The 12,691-nt window shown below is 45.2% G+C and overlaps 1 protein-coding gene across 1 annotated transcript in view; it reads left to right on the top strand.

Moving 5' to 3' along the window:
- The window catches only part of SMYD3 (SET and MYND domain containing 3), a 751,923-nt gene continuing 740,998 nt past the window's right edge, over positions 1,767 to 12,691 (top strand). Inside the window, 1 exon segment of the mRNA NM_001160092.2 lies at positions 1,767 to 2,007. Coding sequence (NP_001153564.2) covers positions 1,844 to 2,007 — 164 coding nt within the window. The 5' untranslated portion in view covers positions 1,767 to 1,843.

Below are 12,691 nucleotides of genomic sequence, written 5' to 3'. Positions count from 1 at the left end.
TCTCACAATAGGAGAGACTGGGTCATCACATCTCCGACTATGGAGACCAGCACAGTATTTCCCTTAAGAAGGCTTCTCACACTCTCCAGTAATTGGGAATATTCTGCAGTAGATTCAGCTTCTGGTTCTCTGGACCTCCTTATGACATGTTACTTGGTTGCATAAACAGTTTTTCAGTTCCTTCTAAGTATCATGCTTAGTGCTAAGCATTTATATGAGATAATTACACTAGTGGTGCTGGTGAATGCTCAGGCATTATCCTATACTTACAGACGTAAAAGCTTTAACTCAGAGTACTGATTACATTTGTATGCTGAATTAAAGATTTTTCAAAATGGTTTCATAGGATTTATTCTTATTACTCTGTAAGGTATTATCATCTTCATTACAAAATTAATAAATAGGCTTGGAAAAGCTGCTGAAGGTCACACAGCAGGAATTGGGACTCAAATCCCTCTCTTTGAAATCTTCATCCACTACTCTTTCCACTACACCACAGCCACTTCTAATAATTCAGGAAGTGTCAAAAGTTTGCCTCTCTAGGAGTTCCCACTGTGACTGAGAGGTAATGAACCCAACTAGTATCTATGAGGATATGGGTTTGATCCCTGGCCTTGACTGGTGGGTTAAGGATCCATCATTACCATGCGCTTCAGTGTAGGTCACAGATATGGCCCAGACCTGGCATTGCTGTGGCTGTGTGTAGGCAGGCAGCTATAGCTCTGATTCGGTCCCTAGTCTGGGGACTCCCATATGCTGCAGTTGCAGCCCTCCAAAATGCAAAAAAAAAAAAAGTTTGCCTCTGTAATTTGTAAATGAGGCCATTCTTACAGTGCCTACAGATTACTTACTAATAGCAAAGGTAAAATGTACCCTACAATGAAGAGTTTTAGCAGCCACCACTTTACTAACTGATAAAACTTAGTTTTATTAATAGTGGACAACCTGACATGCACACTTTGGTGCAATATGAAGTGAACAATAACATTTGTAATGTATTTTTACTAAACACTTAACATGAGTCAAATAAAACCTTTAGATTCTAGCATCTAGATCTGGTCTGAAGTTTACAAGGAATACAGGGAATAGAGGAACAAGTGAAAAGACACTAGGGGAAAACAAGAGGCCAATACAGAATGTGGAACATTTTAGACGACTCCTAGTTTGGAACCTTAAAAGAACCAATGTCATGAAAAAGAAAATGCATGCTCTTCAATTGGATCCCACTTAAAAAGAAAATTACCAAAAATATTCCAGAAGTGAATTTTTTTATTTGCACTTACAGAATAATTTTCTTAGATGTGATATTGTAGTTTTATAGAAATATTGTTCTTATTTAGAGGAAACACATGTTACAGTAATTATGATGTCATGACAAAGTATTAGTTATGTTATGATGTCTTCAACTTTCAAATGGCTTAGCACAACTTACGTTCAAGTGGTTGAACAAATTATATATATACACACACACATATGTACATACTACTGGGAGAAAGTGAGCAGAAAAGGCAAAATGCTAAGAATTGTTTGACTTAGGTGGAGGATATATAACTTTCCGTCTGCATTATAAGAAACTGCTGGAGGGGGAAAAACTGCCTCGTCTCGCGGAGCCGGCTTCAGCACGAGCAACTCCAACAGCAGCAGCGACAGCCCCCCAAGCCTCTATCCCGGCCCGCGTGACCAGCCTCAGGACCCCATCTGGGCATGCTCAGAGGCCCGCCGCGCCCGCCCCGCCCCTCGGGCGTACGTGCGCGCTTGGCGCAGGCGCGCGCGGCTCCCGGCAGCCCGCGAGACGCCAGCTGCAAGAAGCGGCGGACGCCTGAGGTGAGAGAGTCCGGCGAGGATGGAGCCGTCGAAAGTGGAAAAGTTCAGCACCGCCGACAGGGGGAACGGGCTGCGCGCGTTGGCGCGGCTGCGCCCGGGAGAGCTGCTCTTCCGCTCGGATCCTCTGGCGTACACGGTGTGCAAGGGGAGTCGTGGTGTCGTCTGCGACCGCTGCCTCCTCGGGTACGTACGGAGCGCCTTCACCCACCTGAGTCCGGAGCATTGCGGGGTCCGGGGTGCTGGTGGCGTGGGGGTTCGCCCTTCTTGGGACGCCCCCTGGCCGTGGCTGCACGGCGTCTCGGTGCTGCCTAGCTGTCCAGCCCCGCACACCTCCAGACGCGCGGCTCCCGCGGGCGCGTCGCGGCTGACAGACTCTTCCTGGCCCTTGGGCTGCCGCCACGGGGGTTGGAGGGACCCCAGGCTCAGCCCCGCTTCTCTGCAGAGCGGCGCTGGACCCGCTATCACCCACCCGGCGGCAGTAGGAACTGGGGAGAGCCGGTAGGGTAGACTTAAAGGGAAGCGTTGGGCCGAGAGTAATTTTGCTGGGAAGAAAAAAAGTCTGTGTCCTGAGTAATAAGCCTCATTGGTGCGGTTGTGGAAATCACAGGTGGCGGAGGTGCTGCTGAGTGGGAGCAGGGGTGGTGTAAATCAGGCTCACGGCTGAGGCCCCGCCGGGAAAGGACGGGGTTTGCTGGAGGCGGAAGAATCTTGCTGTTTGCGGAGCATTTCCTGTGGTCCAGGTTGTTCGGTCTGGGGATACAGAGATGAACGGGGCATCCTTAAGAATTCTTAAAGAGCAGATAAGTGAGAAAGATGATGAATTAGAATGTATCAGAAGGGCTGAAATAGAGGTGCAGCACTGTGCTGTAGGAGCAGAAGTTATGGAGATTTCACAATGTACTTTGCATTTAATGCCCGTGAAGACAGGTCCAGCTCTTCACCACCTGTCTAGGTGCAAGAAAGAATTCACGTGCAAGTGTTTTGTAAGCCTGGAAGCACTGGGCCAGTGTAAAGTGCTATGCGAAAGCAGTTTATGGAAATGTGTAATATATATTCCCGGTCATAGGAATTGTATTCAAACAACAGTTGTTTTGATTTTCTATTATATGTCAGGGAGAAGAGCTCTGTTGGAGATGGGCAGGATGATTTTTTCCACGACTGCTCTTCCAGACCTCTTAGCCTGGGGTTGGGATGGGTGGTCATGAGGGGAAAACTGCAAAGCTCAACTCAGTAACTGGGCCATTGATAGTACTGTGTCCTTGTTTAGTTCATAATCGAGGAATTTATTTAATTTTGTATTTAAAGGTACTTAATTGTGGAGTTACCTTTGTGGCTCAGTGATAACGAACGCAACTGGTATCCACGAGGTCGCGGTTTCTATCCCTGGCCTTGCTAAGTGGATTAAGGATCTGCCGTTGCCATGAGCTGTGGTGTAGGTTGCAGACACACCTGGAATCCATGATGCTGTGGTGTAGAGCTGCTGCTCCCATTCGACCCCTAACCTGGGAACTTACATATGCTTACTTAATCGTATCTGTTGCTTCCTGAAGTAATGATGACAGCAATAACAAAAAAGTCTGTTGAGGAGAGAGCACCTTGAAGTTTTTGTAAACTTGTTTTCAACTATGGTTCAAAACAATTCATTCCTTTTAAGGCCTCAACATTGAACGTTTTAGCTCTTTTATTCTCATTCAAGCAAATTAGAAGGCTGGGCTCCTCATGCTGTTAAATCCCTTGGGGGCATTTCTAGAGTTTGAAGGTAGTCCAAAACAACTTGCATTTTCTTAATTCCTGTAACACTAATTGATGAAGAAGATGTGGGTCATCTTACAGATAAAACCAGACTGCCACGTTTATCTTGTAGTTGGAATAGAAAAGTTTTGGATTGAATACATGTTGATAGATTATTAATTGAATAATCGGAACTGAATTTGAGTCATAAGACACATGGAATTGTCTAGTTTCCAAAACAGACTACACAACCCCAACCCTTCGTGTGTGGAATGCCTCTTGATTTACCATACTATTCCATTACTGTTATCACTCATTTTTCTTATTAGCAAGAACTGTAATGATTTAAACAAAAAAGGAATCTCATGAAAGAGGTACTGGGGAGTTCTCAGTACTGCTTTAAAGTCTGGAGGAAAGAAACTCAACTCTAAAAGTGGGCAGGAACCAGAGTCCTTGTTGTGGCTCATCGGGTTAAGAATCCAAATGGTATCCATAAGGATGAGGGTTCAATCCCTGGCCTCGCTCAGTGGGTTAAGGATCCGCTGTTGCTGTGAGCTGTGGTGTAGGTCGAAGATGCGGCTCGAATCTGGTGTTACTGTGGCTGTGGTGTAGCCTGGCAGCTGCAGCTCTGATTTGACTGCTAGCCTGGGACCTTTCATAGGCTGCAGGTGTGGCCCTTAAAAAAAAAAAAAAAAAGGGCAGGAACCAAGGTGAGGTCCACAGAGTTGTACTTCAGAAGTGGTTGGGGTTGGGACTTGAGGAGAACGTCACTTCTGATGTTGGCTGCTAACACTGATGTTGGCTGCTAACACTGATGTTGGCTGCTAATACTTCAGCATGTATCACCAGCACCATGACCCCACTGCTGCTGCTGTTCTTGCTATGACTGCCACTGCGACTGGTGCCTGGGAAACTGATGGTTACTGGAAAGTTTCTGTCTTAACCATGCTTCTTTGTGATGTTAGCTTTTGATGCAGAGTTGTCAGTGAGTGTCTTGGATTGGTTGAATTTAGGTCACTGCCTGAATGCTAGCTACAGGGGACGTTGATAAGATGAGTATTTGGCAGTTTTGGCTTTTAAGAATGGAGGCAGAGTTGGAGTTCCCTTGTGGTACCGTGGATTAAGGATTTGGTGTTGTCACTTCAGTGGCTTGGGTCCCTCTTGTGGGACAGGTTCCATCCCTGGCCCAGGAACTTCTACATGTTGCAAGTGTGTCCAAAAAAAAAAAAAAAATCAAAAGAAAGGGAACAGGCTCTACTTCCCGCTAATATTGATGTAGTGGGAACATCAGCAAACATAAACAGAGGAAAGGGGATATGAGAATATGCCAGGGATTTACACAAAACAAAGGTGGTTTGTTTTTTTTTTGGTCTTCTTAGGGCCATATCCGTGTGGCATATGGAAGTTCCCAGGCTAGGGGTTGAATTGGAGCTGTAGCCGCTGGCGTACACTAGCAACATCATATCTGGGCTGCGTCTGCAACCTACACCACAGCTCATGGCAGCACTGGATCCTTAACCCACTGAATGAGGCCAGGGATCCAACCTACATCCTCTTAGATACTAGATAGATTCGTTTCCACTGAGCCACGACGGGAACTCTGGGATTTTTAAAAAAATACTAACATTTATTTATTAGTACTTTATTTTTTATTGTCTTTTGTCCTTTTAGGGCTGCACCCGCGGCATATGGAGGTTTCCAGGCTAGGGATCTAATCAGAGCTACAGCTGCCAGCCTACGCCAAAGCCACAGCCTTGCCAGATCTGGGCCAAATCTTCAACCTACTCATAGCTCATGGCAACGCTGGATCCTTAAGCCACTGAGCAAGGCCAGGATCGAACCTACAACCTCATGGTTCCTAGTCGGATTCATTTCCTCTGTGCCAGGACGGGAACTCCATATTTATTAGTACTTTATGCACACAGAAATATCTGTACTTATCTTGAATTGTTAGGATATAGTTCACAAGTGCTGTAATGTAACAAGGGCTGATACAGTTTTAAAATGACTAGGTGGGGAGTTCCCGTCGTGGCGGCGCAGTGGTTAACGAATCCAACTAGGAACCATGACATTGCGGGTTCGGTCCCTGCCCTTGCTCAGTGGGTTAAGGATCCGGGTTGCCTTGAGCTGTGGTGTAGGTTGCAGACGCGGCTCGGATCCTGCGTTGCTGTGGCTCTGGCGTAGGCCGGTGGCTACAGCTCCGATTGGACCCCTAGCCTGGGAACCTCCATATGCCGCGGGAGCGGCCCAAGAAATAGCAAAAAGACCAAAAAAAAAAAAAAAAAAAAAGGACTAGGTGGGGAGTTCCCATCGTGGCTCAGTGGTTAACGAATCTGACTAGGAACCACGAGGTTGTGGGTTTGATCCCTGGCCTTGCTCAGTAGGTTAAGGATCCGGTGTTGCCATGAGCTGAGGTGTAGGTTGCAGATGCAGTTCGTATCCTGCGTTGCTGTGGCTCTGGCGTAGGCCGGCGGCTACAGCTCCAATTCAACCCCTAGCCTGGAACCTCCATATGCCGCGGGTGTGGCCCTAGAAAAAACAAAATAAATAAATAAATAAAGTGCCTAGGTGGGAATCACTGCAACCTGAGGATAACATTGGAGAAATCAAACTTTGGTGTACTGTCTTATGCAGTTTTCTACCAATATTGAATGCCTGTCATTGGGGGATATGGCTCTGTGTTTCTTACCTTCTTTTAAGTGAAAAATTTTTTTTTAACCCATCATCAATTGTGAAGTCCTTTAGAGTCAATGTCTTACAAGTTTTGCAAACCCTAAGGCCTGGCCCATAGTAAGCTCTTAGTTTATGGTGTGAATGTCTGGCAGAATTTTCCATTAGCTATTATTGCCCTTTTCCTGCTTCCATTTCACCCACTTGATCCTTTAAGCCACTGATCGAGGCCAGGGATCGAACCTGTATCGTCACAGATACTAGTTGGGTTTGTTATCATTGACCCATGATGGGAACTCTTCCATTTCTCAATTCAGATGGACGGGAACTCCCAGGAGATGCTAACTGTTGAAGTTGTGAAAGAATAATATCTTGGGGAATTTTAAGTCAGTGTATGTTTGTTTTTGGTTTTTTAAAGTTCCACATTGCCTGCAGTTTCCATATCAAGCACTTCCTCTGGCAAACTCTACTGATAGTTTTTTTTCTGCGGGGTAAAGAGAATATTTCTTTTCTTTCTTTTTTTTTTTTTTTTTTTTGTCTTTTTGCTATTTCTTTGGCCGCTCCTGCGGCATATGGAGGTTCCCAGGCTAGGGGTCCAATCGGAGCTGTAGCTGCCGGCCTACACCAGAGCCGCAGCAACGTGGAATCCGAGCCGCGTCTGCAACCTACACTACAGCTCGTGGCAACGCCGGATCGTTAACGCACTGAGCAAGGGCAGGGACCGAACCCACAATGTCATGGTTCCTAGTTGGATTCGTTAACCACTGCGCCACGATGGGAACTCCAGAATATTTCTTTTCTTTTCTTTCTTTTCTTCTTTCTTTCTTTCTTGTTGTTTTAGGGCTGCACCAAGGCATGTAGAACTTCTCAGGCTAAGGGATGAGTCAGAGCTGCAGCTGCCAACCTATGACACAGCCACAGCAACACTAGATCTCAGCTGTATCTGTGATCTGCACTGCAGCTCACAGCAGTGCTGGATCTTTAATCCACTGAGTGGAGCAAAGGATTGAACCCGCGTCTTCATGGATACTAGTTGGGTTCATTACCGCTGAGCCACAACGGGAACTCCAAAAGAGGATATTTTTTACATCACTAAGGCTCTCTATGAGTCTTAGTGTCTCCCAGGAGGAAGAAGAATGAATTGGAAGTGGAAATTACATCTTTTTCATCCCTGGTGGATTGTGGGAAACAGGAGCAGAGGTAGGGAAAAATAGGTTGTGAGAAATATATGTTCTGACCTTCCCTGTCTGGCCAAAGTTCTGGGGTTGGGGTGAGGGTATTAAATGAGTTGAGGGGATAGTCAGAAGTAGGTCTTTGGCTCTGCTCCTTATTTTAATCTTTTTTTTTGGTCTTTGGTCTTCTTAGGGCCACACCCGCGTCATATGGAGGTTCTCAGGCTAGGGGTTGAATTAGAGCTGTAGCTGCTGGCCTACACCACAGCCATAGCAGCTTGGGATCTCAGCCTTGTCTGTGTCCCACACCACAGCTCATTGCAATGCTGGGTCCTTAATCCACTGAGTGAGGCCAGGGATTGAACCTATGTCCTCATGGATACTAGTTGGGTTTGTTAACCACTGAGCCACGGCGGGAACTCGCTTATTTGTAATCTTGAGAGCTGTAGTTTGGTGCCATTTGCACATTGGGGGCTGTAGCATGGCAGTGGTAGAAGAAAGTGGCTGGCTGGTTGAACTTGTGGTAGCGAGGAATTCTGAAATGCTTTCATATCACTTGAAGGATGTGGAGGAGCTTACAGGCTGGTGGAACAGCAGACCTCATGATAAAGGACTGTGTGACTTTAGTCCAGGATCATGGGAGTCAGCATGATATCCCCAAAGGTGAGATGGTACCAGTCCAGTCACAGGACCTGATCATTGCAGCAGAGACCAGTGAGAATCCATAGACACACCAAGGTCCATGTTTAAAGCACCTCTAGGAGTTTGCGTTGTGGCTCAGAGGTAATGAACCCGACTAACCACCAAGAGGATGCGGGTTCAATCCCTGGCCTCGATCATTGGGTTCAGGATCCGGCATTGCTGTGAGCTGTGGTGTAGGTTGCTTATGTGGTGTGGCTGTGGCTGTGGTGTAAGGCTGGCAGCTGCAGCTTCAATTGGACCCCTAGCCTGAGAACTTCCACATGCTGCGAGTGTGGCCCTAAAAAGCAAACAGACAAACAAAAAAAATAAAGCAGCTCTGGTAAGCAGTTAAATGTCTGAATATTAAGTGCAAGAGACTGAGATATTACTTGGCAAGTATTAAGTTTCTGGCTATTTACTAGGGTGAGTGTTCACGAGGAATATTGATTACAGAAAAAAACAGCCTCATGTTCATAAGACAGATTAGGTCAATTATAGAAAATAAAACAACTTCATCTGAGCTATATTTTGGGTAAATATGAACAGACAGTAAAGGGGAGAAAAAGAATACTGGGTTTGGTGTGATGATGTAATCCATGTTGGCCAAAGATTGAACCTGTGGTGGCAGCAGGAGGGGATACTTTCTTCTTTTGGGGAAGAAGAAGGGGTGCTCAAGAAGGTACCTGCAGTGATTGGAAGGCTTGGGGACAACTAGGGAAGTGGTTGCTGAGTGACACAGTCTTAGAAGGATTGAAATGTTACTAGGAGAGAAAAGTGAATTGCCTAGTAAAATAGAGTAGGTTGCTGGGAAGTGCTAAGGGTCCACTCAAAACTTGTGTTCTTTTATTTACAGGGAGAGCAGTGAGCAGGGTAGTGCTTTTTTCTCTCCCAGTGGTCAGCCGTTTTGAGAATTGGGTTCACCCAGGACTGCCCAGTTACTGTGATGGATGGGGAGAGGGAGAAGGAAGATGAAGTTGTAGGCAAGGAAGGATGTGATCAGGGACTCTTTTTTTTTTTTTTTTTTTTTTCCCCCGTCTTTTTTGTTTGTTTGTTTTAGGGCCTCACACTATGGAAGTTCCCAGGCTAGGGGTTGAATCGGAGCTGCACCTGCCAGCCTACACCACAGCCACAGCAATACTGGATCCTTAACCCACTGAGTGCAGCCATGGATTGAGCCTGCATCCTCATGGGTACTAGTCGTGTTCATTACTGCTGAGCCATGATGGGAACTCCAGGGACCATATTTCTGTTCTGGAGACTGAGCCATGGGGAAGGTGATAGGCTGTGAAATGTGGTAGATGCAGTGGATTAGAGAACTTGTGTGCTCAAGACACGGTGAAGTGGTCTGGGGATGGTATATGCTTTAGAGTCGTTTTGTGATTTGGTGCAACAGGGTTTAGGGTATGGCAGAAAGTGGCTGAGGGAGGGAATGAGAAAAGAAACATTGAAATGATCAGGAAGAAACTGAGAGTCTGGGGCGTTAGATGAACCTTCTAAATGGGTGAAATTACGAAGAATGTTAGACATTGGAATGAACAGTTTCAACAAAGGCAGAATTCTCATAGTGGCTTCCTATATGGGTTTGAGGGCTACTAGAAAGAGCCGGGTGGAGGCAGGGAGGCACTCAATTCTGTTCACACGGTGGAGAAAAGGTCTTCTCTGGGTTTATAGATGATTTTGCGAAGCATACCAGCACCAAGTGCAAGGGAACTGCTGTACTGTTAATTCCTGTTGCTTTTGCTGCTTTTCTTCTGTAGGGAGGTTTGGGAAAGGACTGTATGGCAGAGCCCTGAGCTTGAAAACATTTGCTCCTTGTGAATGCCACAGCTGAGGCTATTCTTAATCAGACAGGAGGGCCTGCTTTGTGGATAGCAGTAAGTTCTCCTTCTTCAGAAGCCTGGTGCTTGTTCAAGGGCTCAAGAACAGAGCAACCAGAGGTGGAGGCTGGTGCCGGGAACTCTGCAATTCGGACTTCCTCTCACCCTGGCCGTTGTGGCTTCTACAGGTACAGATTGCCTAGTGTGCTCCTGGTAGCAAGGGGAACCTTGGTTCCCCAAATGCCAACACTGCTTTGGGAACAGCCAGCTGGCTAACTGGTGTTGGGTTTTTTATTTTAGACTCTTTTGCTGTAGAGAGATCACTGATTTGTTCTCACTGGAACACTCATTTTTTTCCTGCACTTGCATTTGTCTTTTCTACTTGTTCTACCATCTCTGAGACCTCCTGAAATCTTCTGTGAAGCTGTGGTATTCCTCACAAGGTTGCCTCTGATCTTTACGGAAAGAGAATTGAAGCAGTGGGCTAATACCTATGGTTTGACTTCTCTTAATTTATGTTGTCATTTGAGGCAGCTGATTTCATAGACCAGTAGTTCTCAAACTTTAGTCTCAGGACCCCTTTACTCTCTTAAAACTTACAGAAAAGAATTTCATAGGAAGGGCTTTAAAAAAAAAATGTTGTTTTGGACCCTGAAACGTTTTGTTTATGTGGTTGTATCTGTTAATTTTACTGTTAAAAAAAAATTAAAACTGATAGGTTTTGAAAATGTATTCAGTTGGTCCTCCGTGTGAGTTCCACATCCGTGGATCAAAAATATTCAGGGGACAAAACAACCCCACAGAGGTCCAAAAGAAACCCCTTGGATTTGCAGTGTAGTAGCAACTGTTTACATAACATTTACTTTGTATTTATAACTATTCACATACATTTACATTATATGAGATAAGTAATCTTTTTTTGTTTTGTCTTTTTGCCATTTCTTGGGCCGCTCCCACGGCATATGGAGGTTCCCAGGTTAGGAGTCGAATGGGAGCTGTAGCTGCCAGCCTACGCCAGAGTCACAGTAACTCGGGGTCCGAGCTTCGCCTGCAACCTGCACCACAGCTCATGGCAACGCCGGATGTCAACCCACTGAGCAAGGGTAGGGATCGAACCCACAACCTCATGGTTCCTAGTCGGATTCGTTAACCACTGCGCCACGACGGGAACTCCTATTATAAGGTGGCTTAAAGTCACCTTAAGATGACTTAAAGTATATAAAAGGATATGTGAAGTGTTCCCATTGCGGCTTAGTGGTAATGAGTCTGACTAGAATCCATGAGAACATGGGTTCGATCCCTGGCCTCACTCAGTGGGTTAAGGATCAGGTGTTGCTGTGAGCTGTGGTGTAGGTGAGGATGCAGCTTGAATCTGGCATTGCTGTGGCTGTGGCATAGGCCGGCAGCTGCAGCTCTAATTTGACCCCTAGCCTGGGAACTTCCTTGGTCTTTTTAGGGTGCAGCCTAAAAAGGATATGTGTATGTCACATGCAAATAATATGCCATTTTACATAGGGGACTTGGTATTGGGTTTTAGCATTGGGGCATCCTGGAACCAGTTCACTTAGATACCAAGGGACAATATTACATTTTGACAAAGTTTTTAATCAAATGAACTAAATTTGTAAACCAAAACTTACTGAGAAAGTTGCTTGCTGGACATTTTTGCATATTTCTTTAACGTCCGACTTCATAGAAGACCCTAAGATTCTCATAACTTTGTTTACATTTAGTGTATTGTAAAATCACGTCATATTTTTTAGCAAACTCTACATACGAGAGAGGATAAAAAAGGCAGAAAATGTCTTAGTATTATCATGAAATTAGTTTTGACTTTGTGGCCCTTTTGAGGAGGGCTTCAGGGGTCCCTGGACCATACTTTGAGAACCACTGTTAAAAAACACTGAACATGTCTTTTGTGGTATTTTGAGAGGCTTCGATTTGTTCTCTAGTGTATGTTGTGAGCCAATAAACAATATTTAGTTCTGGTTTTCTCATAACCTTCCAGGATGTACTGGGATCAGGAATAAGGTTTGGAGTTAGTGTCTCTCAGGATGAATTGCTGAGCATTTGTCTCTCATCTTCTAACTCTGGGCTGGTTCTCGTTGTTTAACAGTCACGGGATGTGGGATGGTGAGTAAGTTTGATATCAAGGGAAAGTAAGACAGCCATTTTTCATTTACTTGTTACCACGACATATGATGAGTGAAAATTATTATACAATAGCTATTTTTTTTTTTTTTGTGGTCTTTTTGCCATTTCTTGGGCTGTTCCCAGGCTAGGGGTCTAATCGGAGCTATAGCTGCCAGTTTATGCTAGAGCCACAGCAACACGGGATCCGAGCTGCGTCTGCGACCTACACCACAGCTCACGGCAACACCGGATCGTTAGCCCACTGAGCAAGGTCAGGGATCGAACCCGCAACCTCATGGTTCCTAGTCGGATTCGTTAACCACTGTGCCACGACGGGAACTCCTACAATAGCTAATATTTATTATCACTTACTAAGCAATGACAAGCATGATTTTCAGTGCTTTACCTTGTGTACTAGCCACTTAATTCTCATAACAATCCTAAAAAAGTGTTTATTATGTTCCTTATATGTACATATATGGACTAGAGAGCATTCATTTATAGAAGTGTGAATTGGTATGCTCCTTTGGAGGGCAATTCTGACAAATACAAATAACTGGTTGCACAAAGACACTCAACACAGCATCTTGGTAATTTAAAAAAGGGAGAGAGAATTTTAATGTCTGTCAGTAGGAGTGGGTTAAATTATGGTGCAGCTGTTAA

The sequence above is a fragment of the Sus scrofa genome, chromosome 10 (genome assembly GCF_000003025.6).
Source record: "Sus scrofa isolate TJ Tabasco breed Duroc chromosome 10, Sscrofa11.1, whole genome shotgun sequence".
Taxonomy (NCBI): Eukaryota; Metazoa; Chordata; class Mammalia; order Artiodactyla; family Suidae; genus Sus; species Sus scrofa.
This window is presented reverse-complemented; position numbering and strand designations above follow the sequence as displayed.